Source organism: Crocodylus siamensis, chromosome 12 (genome assembly GCF_052110815.1).
Source record: "Crocodylus siamensis isolate JL-2025a chromosome 12, ASM5211081v1, whole genome shotgun sequence".
Classification (NCBI taxonomy): Eukaryota; Metazoa; Chordata; order Crocodylia; family Crocodylidae; genus Crocodylus; species Crocodylus siamensis.
Genome location: NC_143406.1, coordinates 42,367,874 through 42,392,609, shown reverse-complemented (window position 1 = coordinate 42,392,609; position 24,736 = coordinate 42,367,874). Strand labels below are relative to the sequence as shown.

The 24,736-nt window shown below is 45.2% G+C and overlaps 1 protein-coding gene across 1 annotated transcript in view; it reads right to left on the bottom strand.

The window, feature by feature from the left end:
* EIF3B (eukaryotic translation initiation factor 3 subunit B) overlaps window positions 1-23,185 on the bottom strand; it is a 28,803-nt gene extending 5,618 nt beyond the window's left edge. Inside the window, exons 1-13 of the mRNA XM_090023790.1 lie at window positions 22,726-23,185; window positions 13,776-13,968; window positions 12,697-12,816; window positions 12,534-12,591; window positions 11,795-11,923; window positions 9,402-9,559; window positions 8,510-8,641; window positions 8,348-8,414; window positions 7,496-7,542; window positions 5,293-5,503; window positions 3,362-3,434; window positions 2,503-2,625; window positions 1,557-1,635 (exon numbers count right to left, since the gene is read on the bottom strand). Coding sequence (XP_089879916.1) covers window positions 1,557-1,635; window positions 2,503-2,625; window positions 3,362-3,434; window positions 5,293-5,503; window positions 7,496-7,542; window positions 8,348-8,414; window positions 8,510-8,641; window positions 9,402-9,559; window positions 11,795-11,923; window positions 12,534-12,591; window positions 12,697-12,816; window positions 13,776-13,968; window positions 22,726-23,131 — 1,796 coding nt within the window. The 5' untranslated portion in view covers window positions 23,132-23,185. The remainder of the gene's footprint in view (window positions 1-1,556; window positions 1,636-2,502; window positions 2,626-3,361; window positions 3,435-5,292; window positions 5,504-7,495; window positions 7,543-8,347; window positions 8,415-8,509; window positions 8,642-9,401; window positions 9,560-11,794; window positions 11,924-12,533; window positions 12,592-12,696; window positions 12,817-13,775; window positions 13,969-22,725) is intronic.
* Between the last annotated feature and the right edge of the window lie 1,551 nt (window positions 23,186-24,736).

Genomic DNA, 24,736 nt, shown 5'->3' with positions numbered 1-24,736 from the left:
TGGGTACAACCATAGCTTTCTAAGCACACATGTGAAACATTTTCTGTAGCCAAGACAGGATCAAAAATAAAAATACGGCGTTCTAAAATGAGAAGCCAAGCTCTTCCTTTAATGGGTGCAAAGCCATGTACTGCTCATAATTACTACAAACCTTTTAAAATTAAAATGCTTAAGAAATGTCCAACTAATGAGTAGAACAACCACTGTCAAGCAGGATAAACACACCAGCAGGGCATTCATTAAAAAACATGAGCATTACCTCAAAGTGTCATAATGAATGTAATCCTGGACATTTAAATCGTTCAAAATTTAAAGATGGACTTTAATATTGAACAGTCACTGTTGTCTTAAAGTACATTAATTCACAAGACGTGGGTTACAATTACTCTACCCAAGAGCATTCTAGAAGACTTAGCCAAGAGGGACAAGATTAAAATAGCATCATTCCTCATTTGATGCAATGGCAACAGACAGCCAATAAGTAAAGGTACTCTGCTGGACTATAAAAAAATGGACCCACTGCTTGCTAGTCAGAGCAAGACTAGCTCTTTGCTGTTGTCTACTGCAGCGATTCTCAACCAGGGTGCTCTGGCAGCAACTAGCCCATATGAGAGGAAGTACGCATCAACTCCTCCTCACACCAGCATGGAGCGCCTGCCCCAGCATCCTGGCAGCACTCCCCACTCCTCTCCCAGCAGCTCTGTGAGCATGAGTGGAGCAGATCTAGCTGGGCTAAAAAAGTGCAGTCCCTACTCCCTTGGCAGTCCCTGCACCGATAATACCGTGCTCCAAGAACTGCGCTCTGGGTGGGCAAGCAGACACACGGCTGCACATTTTCAGCCCAGCTTATTCCCTTGCTCCTCCCATGCTCCTGGAACTGGTGGGAGTGACTGTAGGGAAGGGTGGCTCTGGTACTCAAGTCTCCGGAAGAGGATCAGCTGCAGCAGCAGGGGCTGTGCTCACCCCCTCTGACAGGGACAAGGACAGGGAAGACAGAAAAAAGAGCAGGGCTTGGCCAATTCTGCCCCCACTGCTATTACTTGGTACCAGCCCCTGCATAAGCAGCCACTGTTGCCCTCTTCCACTTCCTGCATGGACAGATGCCTTCTTCAGGGGTCAAATGACCCACTCTGGAGCTGCCCAGTCTGCCCTGCCTAGTAGCCCCTGCCAGCTCTATGCCCCATCCCTTGTCATGCTCTCAAGAATTTATCTATCAAAGGGGGGGGGCGGGGGGTAGAAAGAAATCACTTGTAAAATACTAATAGCCATTTAAAAATTCATGCAAGACTTAGAGGGGCAAAAAAAGCTGGAAGAGTCAAAATGAGATTACCAGAAGTCAAAATCAGAATCTTTTCTACAAAGATAATTCTCCTAATATAAATCAGGTGCGGTACAGAAATGGTGACATATGGGTAGGATTTTATTTGTATATTAGAGATTATTTTATAGGGCAGCACAATAAAGACATTTTATTGCAAGACTTCTTTTAATTCAGACATTTCTACTCACTTTACCAATTCAATCAGAGCTCATGGATTAAGATGACAAACACACACCTTCTGAGGCCAGCCAACACTACAAACTGCCCTTGGGGACTCCAGAATATCGTGTTTGCCTGCTGCTTGTCAAACATTTCTGAAAGAGAACAGAATGTTTAGTCACTAAAACAACCAACCCACCCTACAGAAACCTCAACCCATTGCCATCAGTTTATCAGCAAACATGCTGAGGGGTATTCTATATAGTCCTCAGAAGACAACTTCTAAGCTCTGCAACTGAAATCCCTAAAATAGCATTTTTATTAGAAGAATGAAACCCAATATGAATCTGTTCCTACTGATGACAGAGAAAATGTTAGCTGTCAGGAAGTTCTAAAGGCATTATCTGCCTACAAAATCATACCAGTTTAGAAACCAATGTAATTTAAACCATTACAGTTGCCTTGTGTTAACACATATTGGTTTAAAAATATCTTTAGCTGACTTCTTGATTAACTTAGGTTAAATTGAAATAAAGGCACAATAAACCAAAATAAGGAGGAAGGAAATTCCTGAACAGCTGGGAGAACAGGGAAGATTCAGACATGAAGACAGAAGTGTACAGAGGACAGGAAGTTTTGAACATGCACCTGCCCACACTGTTTAAAATGTCTGTAATTATTTTTTAAACGTTATTTAACTTTTCCAGCCACAGCCAAACAAGATTAGTGTCTTCTAAATGAACCTGTTATTTCCAGCCCACAGACCAAGGGAGCATTCTCACTACACAATGAGTCTGACACTCCTCTTTGGGCTGTTCCACCTGCACAAGATTGCTAGCCTACAACATGCTCCAGATACACTCCTCCTACGCTTTGCATTAGGGTTCAGAAGTGTCTGGTATAAACACTCAATGCTACACAATTGGCTGGAACTCTACAGTACAAACCTGGCAGTAGCTGCATTTAAAAGTGCTTTATCTCTAGTCTCTTCCACCCTCAGTTGTGCACTCAATTACACTTACTGATGAGCTCTATCTTCCCATTATTTTTGACATGGTAAAAGGAGACAGAAATTCGAGGAGTCTCTCCGTGCAACACAGCAAACTTGCTACCATTTGGCTCCCAGGCAAAGGCTATGATAGGTTCTGTAAGAGAACAGGAGTTGTCAAAACCCAACATCTTACAAAACAGCAGTGCAATCTTCAAGTTATTCTTTATACAGCTTCAAATTACAAGTGATTTCTGTATTCAAGAGTGAAGAAATCCTGGATGCTCGAGTCAAAAGAACATAAATTATGAGAAACCTACTGTGACTTGCACTGTTGCTTTACTTCTAGTCAGCAAACCAGAAGAACACAGAATAAAGAACATCTCCAACCACTGGTGTTACCCCCAACCTTTCCCCACCTTAGAGAATCTTCTCAATTAGGTATTGTAGCAAACAATCAATTATTTTATTGTTAAAGCTAAGTACAGTAAACATGTGCCAGATTCCCTGGATACCAAGGTGCCCTTCCCATGGCAAGAGCCATTAGCAGCAGCACTTTGCGCTACAGTTTGCAGTTTATTCGCTAGTTATAGCATCTAAATTCCCAGCAAAGCAGCTGACATCTACATCAAGGGAAGCAGGAGACTGGAAAGAGGGCTTCTTAAAAATCCCCTGCAAGAACACAATCTGAAGAACTTGAGTTTTTCCATGGAAAAAGTTACTCCTGTAGAACCTTAGGTTCTCACAAAAAAAAAAAAGTGTTTACCCCAAAGTGTCCTGTCTAGCATTTACAGTGCATCCAGTGGTGTGCAAGTAGTACAATGGAATTTGTAAAAAAGAATGAGAACCCCGTCTCACTGTCAAGTCAGGGATACCTGAAGAGTTGGAATTACCTTTCATTTCTACCACATCCACCGGGACCTGCTTCTCTCTCATTCGGAAGATTTCAAAATTGGTCACTACACCCTGCAAAAGCAAAGTTTAGTCAAATCTTCAGTAAAGGAATCCAAGGACAAGTCATTCTAATCGGCAATCAGTCTGGCATAGTACCTTGAGATGTGTTCCCAAAGCTGCCATTTCTACACATTGCAACTTGTGGAAAAAAAAAAATTTTGATTCCAATAAAGATGCATGCTTTAAAAAAAAATTAGTCTTTTCTTTTAAGAATCTATGTTTCCAATAGACTATGCTGCAATAAAATTAGATATAACCAGGGATCCTGGTTCTCTCTCCTTAAAACAAGCAAATTCTCCAATTTTAAACCCCCTGCCTGTCACCCCACCCAAAAAACAACCCCCAAAATCTGCATTTTTTCATGATTAAAATGAAACACCCACACCTCCAGCTAACAGGGATATGGGGCTAGACACCCAGGTCCACAACCTCCCGCCCCCACCCCCCCAGCAGCATCCAAGCCCTGGCTGCCACCTACAGGAGGCACCAGCTGCTGTGTCCAAGTGCATCACAGAGCCCAGCTGCCCCTCCACCACAGGAGGCATGGCTGGAGCAGAGCCCATGGGGGAGGCAGCTGTGGACTCAGGCTCCTTGCCCTGCTGCCCACCCCCTGAGGCTTCCGTGGCCCAGTGCCCAGGACCAAATGCACAGGGCATAAAGGGACAGAATGGGACCAGGTGGGAAAGCTTGTTGCTGTTTCTGGGAGCCCTGTGCTGTTCTGGCGAAGCCCCCACCTGCCTGCCCAGCAGCAGCAAGGAGCACAACTCGGCGCTGTTTCCCCTGCTGCTGCCAGGCGGACAGGAGGCACCTCACCAGGGCACCATACGGCTCCCGGCAAGGGACCATACAGCTCCTGGCAGCAGCAATGAGCTTCGCCACCCATGCTGCTCATGGGGGAAGGCAGAAGCTGAGTTCTGCATTCTGCTCTGCCACAGCAGCCACCACCACCTGAGAGCATCAGCCAGGGCTTGGGTGCTGCTGTGGAGAACAAGGGGCTGCCCACCTCTACCCCACGCACAAGTCTGGGGGCATAAGTGATGCATAGGAGGGACATGTGGCCCCCTTGAGATTGCCCGCGGCTGAAGCCGCAACCGGCTTCTGCAGGTGGAACTCACTCGCTGCCAGCCATGGAAGGCACTAGGCATTCATGTCTGGGGACATGTGCCTCCCGTGCCCTCCCCAGGAGTGTGTGCAGCAGCAGGGAGCCAGCTAGTCATGTCAGCCCCTGACAACCTGCCTTTGGCCCCATCCCATTCCCTGCCTGGACCCCAAGCCCCATGCACTGCCTTGGGCTGGCCAGCAGCCCCAACTCCAGCCAAATCCCTCCCTCACAAAGGGTACTTCAATTGTCCCCTGCCAGACTTACCTGAGAGAGCTGCTCTCCAGGCTGCCTAGTGGCCACATGCATATGTGTGCATACACACATGGCATCCCCTGCTGATCACCCTCTTCCCGCTCCCCCCCAGCCCCTTGTAGGCTGGAACTCTGCCAGCCTGCAAGGGAAAAACCCATTGTTTTCCATGTTTTTCTCTTTAAAATTAAAAAAACTGGGTTTTAATACTTTTTTTGTGGCAAATGGAAAGCCTGGATTCCTGAATATAACAAAAATCAGGAGGATGTTCTGTTCTCCATATTCTTCCAAAATAACTGACAGACTCCCACTGCAAACCCATGATGAATACTGTTCTTAAGTTTCTTAAGAAGCAAGTAGCACAGTATCTGTGGCACCTCACAATATTGGAAATATATGGATATATTGATTTTGACATGATGCAATGATGTACACATTTCTTTCCATCCACTTTGAATGCTAATAAAGCTTCAGAAACAGGCAGAGTTCAGTTTATAAATATGCCTGCAAATAACATACCTGTGTACCTTTGGGAGTCCTGTCTACCTTCACACACAGGTAATCGCCATTCTTTTGCCAATGTAGTTTGCAGTCTACCACATTGAACAGGTTCCGCACACGAATTTCCTGTCTGGAGGGGAGCTGCATCAGCGTCACCCTTGCTGGGATGTCTTTGTCTTCAGGCACCCAAAATGCAATTATGTTACCTCCTGGAGACCATGAAAAATCTCTACAGGATGAAAATGAAAACAGCAAGAATGTTATAAGAGTACAGTTTCCTGACCACCACTTAAAGATGCTACAAACAAGCTGAGAAACAATTTTCTGCACTGAGTCATCAAAACATTTTCAAATTATATCTAGTTAATAGGTAGCTTGACACCAAAACTAGGCTGCAGATAGAAGTGCAAAACCCAGATCAAATGCTACAGACTTACCAGAACCAGTCTGGTGACACTCCAGTTAAGCCTCCTGTCTCAGCAGATCAAACATGGGTCTTTTGCATATCTACCACTTGGGAATGCAGCAAAAGCAGTGCAATCAGATCTAAGAAAAAAGGTGGTACTCCCTCATCTCAAACTACAGAATTTCGGTTGATCTGGGAGATGAGTTAAAATAAATGGATAACAAGAAGGCAGCCTATTATACTGCGTTAGAAACACTTCTCTTGCATTTGGGCATATTTAATTTTCTGAATGCTTTAAAGAAAGATTGTGAAGAGTTCTTTCTTTAATGCTCGCTGAAACATGGGAAAGAGAAAGAGAATAGGTCATGTTATTTATTCTGAGATAGCAATAGGAATTATGCAAAAAAAAATGCCAGAAACCAAGATACTTCAGTTCCGACAGGTGCTGGATAACACTCTCTACTTTAAGCCTATAGATCAGCCGTCAGCAACCCCCAGCATGCGTACCATGCATGGCACGCAAGGCCATTTTGCTCGGCACACCACCGCCAGCCCGGGCTCCAAGCAGCTGCTGCCAGCCACAGAGCCCAGGCTGCTTCCAGTAGGCAGCTGGGAGGCTGCAAGCCCTGCTGCAAGCAGACTGGCCTCTGTTGGCCAGCTGCAGGCAGGAGGCTGCAAACAGCTCTCCGGGCTCCAGCGTGTTGGCACTCTGGCACCTTCCAAGGTAGACACTGCGGTTTTTTCAGCACTCTGGCCAAAAAACATTGCCTACCCCTGCTACAGATAGACAAACATCTTAAAGAGATCCTTTACTGACGTGCAAATGAGTTTAAGTTAACAAATACATTTTGATTCGGCTTTGATACCATAAACATACAGCAGATTCAAGGCAAGTCCCAAGGCCACAAAACAGATTTCCATTGTTATGACAAGATTTGCAATTGTATGTAAAATGGACCACAGTTACAGAAAAAGGGTAGAAGTGACAAATCTCTCTTATTCCCATACAGGTGGTTTCCTCCACAGCAAAGATCAAGGAAAAAAACAGAGGGGAAAAAAAAAATCAAGCCAATATCCTGGAATTGTACAGTATTATTCCTAGCAATATCACAAAGCATAAATGCACAAAGACAACGTATTCCAGTTCAGTGACAAACTGACACAGGACCTACAACTATTCCTACTGCTGTAATCATTACAGAAACAAGTTTAGTGCAAATATTTTTCTCATAGCTGTACAAGTGATTTGGGACCCAAGAAATGGGGATGCTTTACACAACGGTATTTAAAACACTCTATACCCAGCATTATATATTACCACAAAACAAGTAAAAAGACCAAAATTATAGGTACCAAAAGTACCTTGGTGGAGAGCAAACAATAAGTAATATAAAGGCCCTTTAAACTGCTAGGGAAAGATACAAGAACCAGTGAAAGGCTCATGCCAGACATTAAACACTGAAGAGAAAAAGACAGCCCTTATCTTCAGCATCATAGGAAATTAACCACTAGGAATGTGGATTCTCTCTTTCTATGTTTCTTAAATCTTAGACTGAAAGACAAGCCTCTGGAAGACAAGCCAAACAAAGTATTACCAAATCCAAGTCACCAAGCTCAGTATGAAAGTTATGGAGCAAAATGGATATTGAAGGCCATTATAAGGTTACATTAAAAAGTCAGAGGTGTCTTCTTGTCACCACAGTAACTGAGTGCCTTATACATTTCAGTAGCCATCTACATCTACAAGTATGAAACTAGCATTCCATGCACCTGAACAACACAACCTAAGACAGCAGACCTAAAAGGAATACTCACTTTATCCCAGTGATTTTCAAACTTTTCTTGTCCAGTAGGCCCATAGACTACATGAGAAAAAAAACCCAGTGAATTTACAGGTTACAAATATGTACAGGTATGTATTGCCTTGCCCCCTACCCTCATCAATTAAAGCACTTGAAAATGCCAGATTTTTTTTTTTTACTCTCCCAATTACTGTAATCCAATGATAAATGCATGGTAACATGAAAAGACAAAGGGGAGAAAAAAGCAGGATGTACACAATTTAAGGCCTTTCAGTAAGGATCTGCTCCGAAGAGTTAAGAGGTACTGAGCAACTCCAATCCTGTAGGCCAGGGCTGTCAGAAGTACAGTCCGTGGGCCAGATCCAGCCCATGGAGCCCCAGTGATCTGGGCCACAGTGCTGCTTGTGGATCTTTGAGTGGCCCTGCAACCTGCACATACTGCACACCCCAAACCACGCCCCCTGTGCAGCATGTGCGCCAGCTGCAGCCCTGCACTGTATGCAGTGCACATCACTAGCCTGTGGGCTTGATTCAGCCTGTGAACTACTCCATGTCCTTCACCCAGCCCATGAAGCCAGATGAGTTTGATATCCAAGTTGTAGGCTCTTTACATAACTTAGGTTGCTTTTTAGTCTTCTGTGAAATTTAGGAATGGCATAACTGAACAAGAAAAGTGCTGGGGGGGCTGAGGAGAGGAAGTCAAGACAAGGGGGGTTTCTCACCCTTTAAAAGATATTTACTAAAAGGCAGGTTTTCCTCCTATGACAAATTTTAGCAGTAAACAGCTGACACTTTAAAAAAAAATAGGTGCCTTGGATCAAGCTGACATTACAAAGCAGTAGGTTTTATGCACTAAAGCACTTACAGGTGTTTCATAGATGCTGAGGGTATCTGATGTCATTCGAGCAAAAAATTTGCCATCATGACTCCACCTAAACAAATAAGAGGAACATATGCCGTCAGAACTGCTTCCCTTAGCGCATCAATAACTAGAGGCTTCCTCCTCTACTGTTTTTAGCCAACCTACTTAAAGATGGGCCAATGGGCTGAACTTTCACAATGGAATCCTCGTTTCTTCTGACCAGTTAGGATATCCCAAATGATGATAGCCTGAGGGTCATCCTGAGTGTCCATTAGAGGGCTGAAGGATACCATGTACCTATGAGAAGGAAAGCGATTAGCTTTACTTTTCTCATGAGATCTAACATTTCAACATATACACTTTTACCAGCTTCAGAGTTGAATCAGCTAAGCAGAGCTAATTTCTTTTAAGCAGTCTGTCTCTAGGTGTGTTGCTAAGTTCACAATCAAATAATTTCAAGGCAGATAAAAGCAGTCATTCCTATACTTTGGTTGTCAACAAGGAAACCCATTATGTTCATCTTGCACCAAACCGCTCCCATTAAGCATTTATAAACAGAAGACTGACAGAAGCAGAACAGTGACCAAAGGTTTTGTGGAACTATTATGACCACCCATTGCTAAGATGCTTGCTATATTACCAAGAGTGAAGAATTTATTTCAAGGTAACAGCTGATCAGCTGAACATTTTGCTAAGACAGACATCACTGACTAAATTCCAGCATCCCATCCTCTTTGTGGACTTCAGAAAGATGCATGAAACTAGCAAGCTTTCTTTGGAGCTAAAGTGTCCTTAAATCCAATCCTGCAGTATAGACCAACCATTCTGAGTTACGTCGCATCAGACAGTTTTGTATACATTCACTTCCCCTCAACACCTCCCCCAGAAAGGACAGCCACCAGAAGGTAGCAACTCCAAAGAGTAACATAAAAATTAAGACTGAAGATCCAGTCAGAATGAAAACAGGAGAGGGAAAATAAACGTATTTTATACTTGATTTTCTAATACATCCTCTCGTCATGGGGCCCCCAGGAATAGACATCTTTTCACGACATACCTTTCGCAAGGCGAGAAGTCTATGAGCTGTACACCTTGGTGGCTGAACCTCTGGATCTGTTTGAATTTTTCTCCTCCCCATAAAGCAATTCCTCTTTGATGGAATGTAGCCAGATAGGTACCCTTGGGGGACCAGCGGACATAGGTTTCTGTCCACCGCTATAGGAAGAGTTATACAGATGAATTATATTCAGGCTGCTGGATTTCAAGGAAGACTTTCAATATCTATGGTCTACAGCAGAGCTATCCAACTGTGGGCCCACAGGCCACTCACAGCCTGCAAGAGGTTAGTGTGCAGCCTCCAGCCACTGCTCCCCAACCACTCCTGAAGTCTCCCCTTTCCCTCCTCTAGGCAGCACTTTATGCTTTCCCCTTAGGAGGTGGGACAGTGGGGTAGCACAGGGAACTGAAAGCAGGTCTGCATGCAAGGGGAACTGTGCTCACATGGCATAGCAGTGCAGGAGATGGGGGCAGCATGGTGCAACAGTGGAGGAAGGGGAAATGAAAAGAGGCATCTGCACACTGTGCCTCGTGGCAAGTCCCACTGGTGCAGCCCTCAGGTCAAGGGGCCCCCAGGGACTTGGAAGTTGGACAGCTCCGATCCTACACTGGTCACACCTCCCACAGTACAAACATCTGAGAAAGATAAAAGGTAAAACCAAAGCAACTTAACATGTTTCCTACTTCCTTAGCCTGAAGGCTTTCAGGAAAATACCACATAAGGAATTTGTTCCAGAAACCTACTAATCAGTTGCAAGTAGAAGCTGACAGTGGTGGGAAGCCTCTGGCAGCACCTAGTGCAAGTGATAAAGAACATTACAGAACTTGTCCTTGGATTAGTAAGAAGGTTTCTTTTGAACTTCAGACAGCTCCAGACCCACAGTCAGGGCATCTTCTATGCAAGTGGGGCCAAAACCTTTTGGCAGGCATGCCACAAATTAAGCTCTGTATTCTTCCCCAGTGCCACTGTGATCTCCACCCAATCTGCTGCTCTGATCCCTGCCCTATCTGCTGCTCTGCTGCCTGTCTCTCCTCTGATCTGCTGTATGCCACAAACAGAGGCTGCCTGTGCTGTGTGTCACGTGTGCTGCAGGCTGACCGCTCCTGTTGTGCATGTATTTACCTTGGCTAAAAAGTATCTAATACAGGGGTGGGCAAAATGCAGCCCAGAGGCTGGATGTGGCCCACCAGGCCATTCTATCCGGCCCGCAGGGCCCCTAAAAAAATTCAGAAAATTAATATTTATCTGCCCCTGGCTGCCTATCATGCAGCCCTTGATGGCTTGCCAAAACTCAGTAAGCCGCCCTCCACCCAAAATAATTGCCCGCCCCCATCTAGTAACAAGGAAGGTAGCTCTACAATGCTGCGGAGCAGTACATGCTTGACAGCAGTAAATTCTACTCATCAAGCATTTACACAAGATGCTTAACTGTGCAGCAGCATAGTTTACTGAGAAATAAGCATGTGTGTCTACATGTGCATATGCTTATTACATGGTAAACCTCCCTAATCATGAGTAAATTTGCTACCTGCAAATGCAAAGTAATCGAGGCACAGGGGCTTGGAAAGAGCTGGAGGGGTGGGGTAGATCCCAGCCCCCCTGCACCGATCCACCAGTGGGGCAGCTAACTAGCTCCTCCCCTGCAGCTCTTTTCAAGTCCCCTGCCCTGACTGGGAAGCCAGGGCCAGGAGCTCCCTACTGTCAGGGCAGGGGGACATTGTCCCCACCCCAGTAGCAGGCAGGCCCCCTCCCCCCACCCCAACCAAGAGATAGCCATCTCCTGGCCCAGTGCTCCCTGCCAGTCCCTGGTCTAGCACCCAGGGGAAGCCTGGAGTTCCCCCTGGTGGCAGTAGGGGCCCACTGCAAGAAGTTTGGTGCCAAGAGCAACAAATCTGCTGCCTAGTCCCTGCATGTGTAGATGTTTGCTGGGGAGAACTTAATCCACAGAAGTTTACTCCTCAGTAAACCAAACCCAGATCAAGTGCATGTGTAGACACACCTACTGTTAGAATATTTCTCCAACTCTGAATTTTCACTCCTAGGCTTTTGATCTAAACATATCTGGCTGGGTACTACCCCCAATACACAAATAGAGAGGCTAAATGAAGGTCACCATCAAGTAGCAGAACAAGTTTTCTTCAACAATTTTCATTCCTTCGCAGCCAATTGTATTGCTACCAAGTAATGAAACTGTCTCCTTCATTTTTCCTTTTTACCCTACTGTACCCTGAACAGTAGGACATACACCTGTTTTAATTAAATAAGAGAGCAGCAATCATTCTTTCCTGTAACCAAACATCTTCATCCCACTCCAGCTGCACTTTTCTTTCCCATTTTTCAGTGTCTCAACCATACTGCACTTGCAACAGACACCTATTTTCAGGGGTACTCACTGCTCTTTCTTCAATTTGGACAGGTTCCTTTGCATCATTCCAAAAGATGGTGGTGCGGTCTCCTGACTCAAAGATCACACTGTACTGATCCCTACAATCTGGGTCTTCCAACCAGTAGCGTAGATTCCCCTAAAAGAGGACAGAAAATGAACAATCAGAAACTGGAGGGGCAAATTCAGAAAACTAACATGTTCATGCTCCTGGGTGAAAGCATTAAAAACTTTGATCACTTCTCTACTTTATAAAAACACTATAAGCAACAAGCTAAAACAGATACAACTGGAAGAAACCTAGTTCACTGGTCTGTTTTCCTCTCAAACAACTCGACCTTCAATATGGAGAAGTTATTCTACACTTTATCCAAGACACCGTCTCAAGAAAATTGTGTGTAAAGAATTAAAGATACAGCCCTCAGCTGGGTGTATTTAAAAAGTAAACAGAGATGGACAAGTTTTTCTGAAAAACGTTATGATATCAAACTGATTTTAAGAACGCTTAAGAAGTCATATACAAACTGAAATACGATTCCCTTTTTTCTCTTTGCCAAGGACCCACTGCATGTTTTGGATAAGCTGCCACTTTTCATGATGTGTAAGAGAGAACACTAACTCTTAAGCAGCCATAGCTGTTAGTGTCACTAGTGTAGTTTTGTTCTGTATTTAAGCAATAAACAAAATGTTTTCAAACAGCCCACATGACTGCAAACAAAAACTGAGACATCAATCCTTCCAAAACTTACCAAGTCTTTAAATGGCTGTTTCTCAGGGATTTCCCATTCATCACTGATTGTCATGTACCTAGAAAAGTGATTTGATCAGTTAGACGTATTGCAGATACCTCTTATCAGAAGCAGACAACAATATTTTCTGTAGGAATAAACATAGGCCGATGTCTCAACTCACTTTTCAAAGTCCGTGAAAAGATTGACTCTGAAAGTATGCTGTTTGTCCAACTTGTATCCATCTGCATTTTTTACAGCATCAACAGCATGAGCTGGGGACATGTACTCCAAGAATATATACCTGCAATAAATCAGTGTAAGAATGGTCATCTAAGTAGCCACATACTAGGTATATGAACTGATAGCTCAGTGCATTTTTCTGGCCCCAAGTTCAAGACTTGGTAGAAACAGTTTTGCTGTAAACAGAAGAGATTGTGAAGACACATTCACACACTAGAGCTGCACTACAAGCTACACTCAAAATGGACAGATAAGCAGCTCTTCTATCTGAACAGCATGCCATGCATAAAAGTGGGCGAGCCCAAGATCCTACCAAAAAAAGAAAAACAAAAAAAAGAAGAGAAATGTAATAGACTTGGGGTCCTCAAGACAAACCTACTGCTCTATTCTTAAACCAAAATTATATCCAACAGCCCTGTCCCCTCCAATTCAAGTTAAATCTGAAGCCTACTGGGGCTAGAATTTGTAGTACATGATTTTTTTAAAAAGGTACAAGACTATTCTGAAAAGTATATCTTGACTGAGAAATTCTGGGTGTGATATTATTACAAACCCATGAAATTGATATTAAAGTTTGATGAGTTATTTTACATTCTCCAATTGGTCTTACTACGTTTCCTCCCAACCTGAAAAGGCTATGCCAGCCTCTCACCATCATAAGACACATACACATTTGTTAACTAAGAATGTCTTATTTTTACTTCTCCATCACTCTATTATATAGCAATCAATAAGACCTACTTCCTTTCTCCAAGCCCTATGAAGTGTTCACTTTCCATTTGTTCAACTCATCTACAATTATTACCCTGTGGACAGTACTGCAGGAAGTTAGTTAGCTTTTAGTGCTCCTCAGAGCGTGCATACATCACTAACACAGCATAAAAGCAACAACACAGCTCTACAGATACCATCCTCTGCTATACCATCAAACATTCAGACCACAAATATCTATCAGCAATCAAAACCTAAATTCTGAGCAACTTTTTGGTTCCATTTTCAGCAGAAGGTCTCATTACTCACCCTTTTGTCTTCCCATCTGCTTCTGGATAGAATTCATTGATAATTTTCCCAAACTTGGAAAAGATTTTGTGGATGACATTCTTCAACTTCTCAAGTCTGTCTGGTCCAACCTGGGGAACGTTATCCACTACAATTACTGAATCAATTCCATCTGCTTCCTGCGGCCGGTCTTTTAGCACATCACCAAGTAATTCTGCAAAGAGAAAGAAAGCAGAAAAATGCTCAGACATCAGTGTCTAGAATGGAGAAGAGAAAGAAAATCAAAATTTCAGAGCTGGCTGCAATCCTTCTTGTACTTCAAGCAGTTTGGTAGTAACCAAGAGCCTAACTAGGAGAAGAAAACCAGAAAGTGTGTACAACAATCAAAGAAAGATTGAATTAACTAAAAAAAATAAATGAATAAAACTGGTCACATTATTTTGGTCCTGGATCAATACAGTACAGCCATTTATATGTGCTGAAAGGCATAATTCCTAAATATCACAGGCTTTTGCTTGACAAAGTAGGAACAGTTTGCATTATTTTGACAATGTTGCTAAAACACTGTACTGAAACTAGTCCTAGAAATCCTACAAACTTCTCATGAATTACATCTCTACAAGAGTTAGCCACGTTCTTCGTCTCTTATTGCAGTAATATCACCAGACCCAATTTACAACCTGCGGACATACAATCATAGGACAGCAGAGCTGGAAGGGACTTCAAAAGGCCACCTAGTTCAACTCCCTGTTTATGGCAGAATCATCCCTGACCAAACTTTGGGGTAAAGCATCCACATCCGAGGACAGGATGGTAATCCAGGCCAACCTTGACAGGCTTGGAAAATGGGCGGACAAAAACCTGATGGCCGTTGACACCGAAAAAATGCAAGGTACTCCACCTTGGAAAGAAAAACCCACAGCATGCTTATAGGCTCAGCAGTGCTATGCTCGCTAGCACCACGGCCGAAAGGGACTTGTGGTCAATCATGACCCCCAAGATAAACATAAGCCATCAATGTGATGTTGGAGCCGGCAAAGTGAGCAAAACTCAGGCTTGCATCCATAGACGCTTCTCTAGCAAATCCCAGGATGTCATCCTCCCACTGTACTCAGTCTCGGTGAGGCCTCAGCTGGAGTACTGCATCCAATTCTGGGCTCCAGAATTTAAGGATGTGGAGAGGCTTGAGAGAGTCCAGAGGAGAGCCACACGCATGATGAGAGGCCAGGAAAACAGGCCTTAAGATGACAGAGCTATGGGACTCTTCAGCCTGGAAAAAGCGCAGCCTCAGGAGGGACCTGGTGGCAGCTTATAAGTATATAAGGGGTGTACATCAGGATTTGGGGGAACACCTGTTCACCAGAGCGCCCCAAGGGAGGACAAGGTCAAATGGTTACAAACTCATCCGAGACTGTTTCAGGCTGGACATAAGGAAGAACTTCGTTACTGTCTGAGCCCCCAGGGCCTGGAACAGACTGCCGCCAGAGGTGGCGCAAGCACCTACTCCGGACTCCTTTAAGAGTCAATGGGAGGTTTATCTTGCTGGGATCCTGTGACCCCAGTTGATTTCCTGCCCCTGGGACAGGGGGCTGGACTCGATGATCTTCCGATGTCCCTTCCAGCCCTAATGTCTAGGAAATCTATGAATCAAACCAACCCAGCCAAGAATCTGTCCAACCTGCTCTTGAAAGTTTCCAGGGGTGCAGATTCCACAGTTTCTCCAGGTACCTTGTTCCCAAGTTTGACCTCCCTCATAGTCAGAAGATTTCTCCTAATCTCCAACTTAAATTTCTTCTTCAACATGCCTAACCACTGTCCCTTGTCAAGTCATCATCATAGGATTCAGAGCTGTTGTAGCATCACTGTGATTATGGTTGGGAACTTATACTCATTCAAAACCTGACAGAGGAAAGTTTGCTAAACCATTTTTAAACATGGTGCAAGTAAAAATATACAGGCAGTTTTTGTTCATCTGCAACCTCTCTTGACAATCTGACATATTATCTTTATTCTATTCATCTTCTTAATCACCCCCAATACACTACTCTTTAAATTACTCAGAGGATTCTATTTGGTAGGATGCCCCCCTAAGCTACAAGTTTCTCTAATTGAACAAGGATATTAAAAGCAATACAATTTTTAAACCAGTGGTTCTTAACCCTTTTTGTACCAGGAACCATCTGTAAACACTGATGGCCAGTCCCAACCCAGTAAATCAGGGATGGGCAACATACAGCCCACGGGCCAGATGAGGCCCACCAGGTCATTCTATCTGGCCCACAGGGTCCCTAAAAAATTTAGAAAATAAATATTTGTCTGCCCCTGGCTGCCTGTCACGTGGCCCTCCATGGCTTGCCAAAACTCAGTAAGCGGCCCTCCACCTGAAATAACTGCCCACCCCTGCAGTAAATAGCGTAAGTAGAAAACAGTCCTCTGGCCCTGCCAGTGCCCCTCGCTCCTGACCCACTACCTCCCACCCCCAGGAAGGGGGTGTGTAGGGCAGGGGGTGCATGTGTGGGCTAGGGGGACACCCAAGCAGCCTCCTGCAGGCTGAAACTCTGACAGCTTACAAGGAAAAACCCAGTTTCCCATGTTTTTCTCCTTTAAAGGAGAACCCATTTTTAAAGTTTGTTTGCAACCCTTTCATATCTTCTTGACATCCACTTTTGGGTCACAACCCACAGGTTGAGAAATGCTGCTTTAAACCATGATGCTGTGATTGAGACTATACCTGCCTGGGACCCAGAACGGTCAGATGTATAATTCCTACTGAGGCCAGGACTTAACTCTGCAAATGGAACTGCTGTTATTTAACAAGCTGTAGTTAAAAGGCATCTCTCAAGTTAAATTATAACCACACATTTGTGCGTGCACAGTTATATTAAAGGCATAAATGATACATATTCAAGTATCCAAGATACAGTACACTACAGTTCCCAGAGCAACTGTAACATCACTCTAACATACTTGTTAGATTTTATACTCTGATGCACAAAGGTTCCTGGGTATATCCAAGTCGAGAGATGTCTAACAAAAGCCATGTAAACTGAGGAATGGGGAGTTACTGCAAGTTAAATCCCACGGATAGAGCTAACACATGCACCGAAATCCATTAACCAAAATGGCACCTCCCATCTACAGAATCACAGGATTATTCAGTTAAAGGACTGCAATGACTGATCTAATTCTAGCACATCCTCTTACACCGAGATGCTAGAAGTACATACACCTTTAGTTAAAAGGTTGGCAACTGGTGTGCTCATAATATTAGAACTATTTCTGCCTCTGGGTAAAACTGAAAAACAAGAGGGAGATTGCTGGGGAGGTATCTGGCATTGGCTGAAATTCAAAAAGTAAGCATTTATCAATCAGGAAGCTAGGCCACCTGTTATTTTAGCATGAATGGATAGACAATTATATAGTAAGCCTTCTATATATTGTGCACTTTTATTCATAAGCCAGAACTGTGTGAAGCAACAGAAGCAAACATTACAAGACTACACGGGACACACTGTCCTGTTTTACCATACATTTTTTGAGCAACACAGTATCATTAGCAAGGTTGGCTATAAAGGGTAAATGAAAAAAACCCTGTATGATTAACAAAAAAAAAGTGGAACAAATTAACATCTTGCTTGACCCAAAGTCTTTCACTTCTGGGTCAAGGTATCAGGTCTGGTCTTAGCTGGAAGAGAAAAATGATTTTAAAACTAGTGAAAAGGTGGCATTACAGGAGTCAAGAATTATATTCTTGATTCCTCACTTACATGGGGAAATTTGCCTTGATTCAAGATAGCAGTACAAAACAGAGAAGGGATCTATTTGTAAACAGTAAGCACTGTTTACTAGAAGTAGTGAGTACTACTAACTCTGGATGAAGAAAGTCTTTATTAAAAAAATGAAGACATCTTTGTCTCATCAATAAGTATTAGAGCCCAGAAACAACCTTCAGACCCACAGAGATCTTCCAGTGACACAAGAAAAGACCAGACAATATCCCTAAGTTTAGGAAACACCCTTATGAATTCCTGTCAGACCCTTTAAGCACATGTACATGCATTCATGGTAGAAGTTTAAAAGGTTAAAAGTAACAACTTGAACCAGTGACAAAGGGTGGAGAGAAATTCCCTTCTATTGAATTCCATGTACACATGTCAGGTGTGCAAATTATAGCAGTGTTCCTCATGCCTTTTTGTAATTTAGAACAAGAAAAAGAAAAACAGTCAAAACCAAAAGCAACATACAATTCTTAAAACCAACCTATCCAGGACAACTCAGAGTTCAGGTACAATATATGAGAGGTAACTTCCAATTCACTGGTGAAACAGCTATTCCTTATTAAACAAACATAAGAAGTTGAACTGAACTAAAATGGTATGTTTACACAGCATTGAACAATCGTATTCATTGGCTTATGGGGCTCACAATGCAAAGACTGGCAAATAAGTTTGAAAACATTGCAGACAGAAAGTACAGCAAAGAGACACCAAAGAAGAGACTGTTTCCAGCCATAGGAGACTGACCAAAAGCACAGAAGTCAAAGATAGGAGAAGTACAGCAAGAAATGAGACAGAAGAGCAGAGATGCGGGTAGTGCAAGGAGGCGATGGTAAGCTTGGCTTTGAGAATTTCAGCAAAAATGTTTCAAATAGAACGGAAAGAGTGGTGTAAAAAAGTGAATGAGGATGGTGCATAGTAGTGAGAGTTAAATTTTTTCAATGCATGGGTTAAGAAAGGACAAATGGTCTGAAAAGAAGCAGCAGTAGGAACTGGCCAGAGACTCGTGAAATGAGTACACAGATAGTCTCAAAAATCTTTAAAATTTATCTTGGTCATCCCCCAATAAGTTAGGGGTTGTCTTGCTTACAACCAACAGCAAACAGAAGCATGCTAACTTTTCCCTGTACATTGGCCTGATCACCACCAATTTGATTAAATTAATTTTAAGAGAATTTTCACACTAAAAAGATCTTACTGATAAACCAGGGCAGTCAGCAGATCCCATACGCTGCACCTCCTGCCAAGACAACAAGCCATTGTTGATAAATTACTAGTGATGGCAACCGAGACCATCCTCCACTCAACTTCAATCACTTTTTCTGCAATTATACTGGGTAGGGATTCACCTGTTTAAGACTAGGTATTAAAACCTCTCTGCTATTGCCCAAGGGAAAAACTGATGCCAAAAAAGACAGCTGCCAAATAAATTATATTCCCCAACATACACAGCACTCTCAAGATGCACACTCGGAGCTTTCTAAGCCACTCTTTGGAAGAGTTCATATTTTTCTACAGAAAAAATTAAGAGCCAAATGGAAGTATTTCCAAAAGTGGAGCGAGAAGGTAAGATACCAAAGAAGAGATGCAAGTCAGTTTAGAGTCAGGGGGAACAATTTCCTTCTGTGAAGTCATTTATTTCTCCTAACCCTTCTCAAAACTAAAGTTCCCAGAAAAAGTTTCCGAGATACCTGGAAAGAATAAGTAATTCATCATGTAGATAGGTTTTCTGTAGGTCTGCTTTCTATATCTGCCTGCTGTGTCAATCAGGACTGAATTAAGAGGTTTTATATCCTGTACAAGCCTAAGTAAGCAAGTACTGAAAAAAATAAGAAGCTGGTGTAACCAGCTCCTATACCACCCCCCAGAAACAAGAGGGATGGGTGTGGTCTGAGACGCTGTGATCCAACTATCCTCAGTTAGTGGATACTCCACTGGGGACCATCAACAACAGGTTTCCTTTTGTCTAACTGGTTCACTGTGACCACCCTCCTTCCCAGCCCAAACTTGACACAGCAGATGATCCGGTCAACTTTATCCCACTTCTTGCTGGATGAAAGTCAAGTAAGAGAAATTCACTGATGATCTGGGTCACAATCGGCAGTAAAAGAGCAATGAAACAAAGTGGAGTGATCCTCAAGTCATTTTGATATAATATAGGAACAGGCACTGAAGATGTTGAAAAAGCCATGATTTATCACAAATATGGTATTAGCCTTAATTCAGTGACTTGGGATGGAAATATCACTCAATTTATCCTTCAAAAATAGTCAACTCAACTACAATTGAGTTGGGAAGTTGGGAGGAACTACTTTTCTTTCAAGAGAAAGTAGTTTTCAAGAAGCAGATGGACAAGTATAACCACTGACAACGATGAGGGAAAAGACAAGCCTGCCTGGGTCTGGAATAGAGGTTAAAAGCTTATCAAAAACCCAAACTCAGCCTACAGACAAAATAGGTCTCTCCCAAACTCCTAATTAAATAGAAAGCTTCTGACCACATACACTCCAAGCAGTTTTGCACAATGGTTCTGTTCAGTTGCACAAAGCTGTTTTAACAGATGCGTAAGTTAACACAAAGAAAGCAACACTGGTGTCAGAACAGTAAATACTGGTTCAGTGCACAGCTGCTTACAGCATCCATGACTCTGTGCAGTCTCAACCTGGGTCATCAAGACCCCTGTATGAAAAAGAAGAGGGGGGAAAAAAAAAAAAGAGGTATTCAACTTGTAGGGAGAGGGGAATACACCCCCAGAAACTGTATTCCTCAACTACACACAGGGGGATAGATACACACAGCCATTCTCCACATAACCTTGATGTGGAACCGCCAGTGCTAAATAGAGGCATCTCTGATATTTCCTTAAGAGGTGAACTTTAAGCAGATCTTCTCAACAACGCCTGGACCCTTCCCAGCCTCACACCATTTCTCATAGTGCTTTATAACTCCAGGGTCTTAAGTCACCTGGGCTCTTTCATCCACGCCAACTACAGAGACATCCTCAGCCTGAAAGAGAATATTTATCCCCAAAAGCTTGCAAAGAAGAATTTTCCCAACTATTTGAGTTGGTCTAATAAAAGAAAAATCAGACTGACCCAAAGAACCTTGTCTGCTTGTGTCCTTAGACCAACCCACACCCTCAAGTCTTCCCGTCTCTCATCCCTGTTCAGATTTGCTGATGACACTAAGATGTGGGGGGATGTGGGCACGCTAGAAGGGAGGAATAGGTTACAATCAGACCTAGACAGGTTACAGGAGTGGGCAGACAAGAACAGGATGGGTTTCAACACTGACAAGTACAAGGTGGTACACCTGGGGAGGAAGAGCCAGCTCCATACCTACAGGCTGGAGAACTCCCTTCTCGTCAGCGCAGAGACAGAAAAGGATCTTGGAGTCATTACTGATGCCAAGATGAACAGGGGCCAGGGGCCAGAGGTGTGGGGATGTAGTCAGGAAGGCCAACCATACCTTGCACCTGCTTGAGATGCATCTGTGAATGCATGACAAGGAGGCGATCCTCCCCCTCTATGCAGCACTGGTCAGACTGCAGCTGGAGTACTGCGCCCAGTTCTGGGTGCCACACTTCAGGAGGGATGTGGACAACATGGAGAGGGTCCAGAGGAGGGCCACTCGCATGATTAGGGGGCAGCAGGGCAGGCCCTATGAGGAGAGGCTGTGGGACCTGAACCTGTTCAGCCTCCACAAAAGAGAAGGCTGAGGGGGGATCTAGTGGCCTGTTACAAACTAGTCCAAGGGGACCAGCAGGCACTGGGGGAGTCCCTGTTCCCCCAAGCTCTACCAGGAGTGACCAGGAATAATGATCATAAGCTGGCAGAGGGTAGATTTAGGCTAGATATCAGGAGGCGCTACTTCACTGTCAGGGTGGCTAGGATCTGGAACCAACTTCCAAGAGAAGTGGTGCTGGCCCCTACCCTGGGGGTCTTTAAGAGGAGGCTGGATGAACACCTTGCTGGGGTCGTTTGATCCCAGTATCTTTCCTGCCATGGCGGGGGGGGGGGGGGGGGGGTCGGACTTGATGATCTACTCAGGTCCCTTCCGACCCTACTAACTATGAAACTAAGTCACCCAAACACTCACTGAGGAGCTGGACAACCTCCTGAATCGAGGGATCGCTGACAACAACGCAGCAAGCTCCGAACAAATATCACTGAAGTTTGCCCGATGCGCCTTAAGCGGTCCCTGGGTTAGAACTGTTTCTAACTCCAGTGAACCATGGGCATGGCAGAGGACACAATCCAGAGGTCTGGAACGGTCTGCCAGCGGAGGTGGTTCAAGCGCCTACATTGAACACCTTCAAGAGTAAATTGGATGCTTATCTTGCTGGGATCCTATGACCCCAGCTGACTTCCTGCCCTTTGGGCAGGGGGCTGGACTCGATGATCTCCCGAGGTCCCTTCCAGCCCTAACGTCTATGAAATCTATGAAAACCCTCCCCGCCGCTGTCCTGGAGCAGAGAATGGGGAGATACTTATCTCTCACATCTTACTTCCAAGATGCATTTAAAGGGAGATACTTACGAGAGGCAGAGACTTACGTCTCGTATCTTACTTTCAGTATAAGTTTAAAGGGAGACATGTGCAGGGCACTGACAGGACCAACCCAAGCTGGAGCAAGGGTTTCCAACCCTGACCCTAATCCAGGAGGATTCATCACACAGTGTCAGGATGTGAATGCCTTCACGTCAGGAAAGCAAACGCATGTTACTATCACATTTCAAAACCCCACCGGACCACTGCATAAATTCAACACTGAACGCTTATTTGAATGGAAGCGCCATCATCCATCTCCTAGGGGATAGTTTTTCAACCTGTGGTACGTGCACCCCTGGGGGTACAAGGGTACCCCAACTCTGTCACCTCTTCCTCCCAAAACCACAGCAAAAAATTTGGTATGCTGTGCACCACACAGCACTTTGAATTCCCCAGGAATAACCTGGCGTTTGCCCCCCCTAGCTTTAGCCAACATCCCCTCTCGCCCAGGCATATCCTCGAGTTGAGTACCCCTGGGGTAAAAGGTGGCAGCCACTGTATCACCCACCGACCCACACCAGACTGGACACCTGTCAGATCACGGCTGCAGCCCTTCTTCTGACATGTGGCACATGTTAGTCTGCAAAGATAACCACCCCCCCCCGGAAAGTTGAGTATGGGGGTACTCATTAAAAGGCCTCCCACCTTCCTCACTGATGTCATCCACGAAGTCCTCGGGGTCGCTGAAGGAGATGTCATCCTCCTCCTCCTCCTGCTCTTCCTCCTCCTGCTTCTCCTGCTGCTCCGGGGGCGGCTCGGCCTCGGACTCAGTGTTGGGCTCCGACTCCGGCTTCTCCGCCTCGACCTCCTCCTCGGCTTCTACCTCGGGCGTTTCCTTGACTGCGGCCTTCTCCTCGGCGGGCGCGGGCGGCGGCGGCTGCTCCCCCTCCTTCTCCTCAGGGCTGAGGCTGCCGGGCGGCCCGTCGGCGGGGGACGACTGCTCCGGGGACCCGGGCGGCGCCTCGGCCTCGGCCTCCTCCTGGAGCTGGGGCGGCGCGCACGGCTGCTCAGGCTCCTCGGCGGGCGCCGGGCTCTCCTCGGCCTCCTGCATGGATGAGTCGCTCCTGGGCCGCGCTGCGGAAAGGAAAGGGGAGGGGCGGCGCTGCGTACGGGCCATGTGCGCGACTCCCGGCGGCCACAGCGACGCGGCACGCACCAACTCCCGCGGGGGGGAGAGGATTGTTCGGGTTTTTTTATTTTGATTCACTCGAATCCCAACCCACCGCCTCCTATGCACGTCGGGGGTAATACTTGATCTCTAGTTAAACCTTCATCCTCCTTTTTCTCTTCCCTTCCGTAGTGGCTTTTATTCCTGCCCTGCAGGGGTATGTCTCCCCACCCCTATTTCATTCGACAGCTTGGTTCATTCCAGCATGGCCGCCTCCTCCCTTCACCCGCCCAAGGTGGGGTCCGACTGAACCATCTCTGAGTGAAAAGGGGGGGGGGGTTGGTGGTGCCTGTGCATTTTCCCCCTGCGTAGATCTAAAAGGGAGTTGGGTCCCTCCGTCTATTTAAATGCCAATGGTGGAGTGAAGGCGGCTGTACAGAGTTTAGGACACGGATTGACGTCCCCACCGATTCGGTGCGATGGAGTCGTCCAAAGGCGGGGGGGCGGCGGGGTCACAAGAACAATTTGAAGTTGGTAGGGTCCGCCACATCAGCCTAGCCTGCCGTCACGTGGTCGGAAAGGGGCCTACCTCCGCTCCGGGTCACGACAGCAGAGGCAAAGCGCAGTCCTGAGGTGTTCTGGAGTAGGGGCGTGCTGGGTGAATTGTGTGCAGGGGCCAGTGATCCAGCCCCGTCTGGAAGGGCTTCAGATGATTCACAGGGCAGCAGCTCTGCACCCATGTGGGGCCCAGCCCCTGGTGCAGAGGGCACAGAGACAGGCACGGTTCTTTGGGTAAATCCAATGTCTTTTATTAGACCAACTCATTAGTTGGAAAAACAATTGTTTGCAAGCTTTTGAGGACAAACGCCCATCTTCAGGTGGAAAGAAGAAGGGTGTTTTCACTTAAAAGCTTGCAAAGAATTTTTCCAACTTTTTTTAAGGACTTTTTTTTGTGTCCCAAGTCAAATCAGCCAAATCGATTCCAAATGGGCTTCAAATGCAGGCATCCTACGTGTAGGCCCAAGCCTGGAGGCTTGGGGTTTGGATGCCCTCAAGTTTCGCTTGCCCTCAGCCACATGGTGGTAGGAGCAAGCTGGGGAGAAGCCTCCCATTTCCATAAAATCAGTGTGTAGCCGAGATCTTCCCACTGGGAGTAAAAGTGTGAGGCTAACTGCGCACTACAGCGTACTACTCCCTGCCATGTTGGTTTAATAAAATATACCACATTTACCCAAACAACCTTGTCTGTCTATGTCCTTAGACCAACATGGCTACAACCAACACCACCAAGGGCACAGAGAGGTACTTCAGAAGCAATGGGAATGGGATCCAGCACTTCCTTGTCTGTAGCTCAGTGGTGCATCAGTAGCTGAGATACCCGCTGACCCTCCGACTGGTGCAGTGAGAGATACCAACTGCCTCAAAACTATTTAGGATTTAGAGGGATGCCATCCACTTGATGGGTGGTCATATTAAAAAAAGAGTAAAAGTACACTGACACTCTGCCGGTTTCTGTGATTTGACAATAGTATTTCCCTCTCTGTCAGA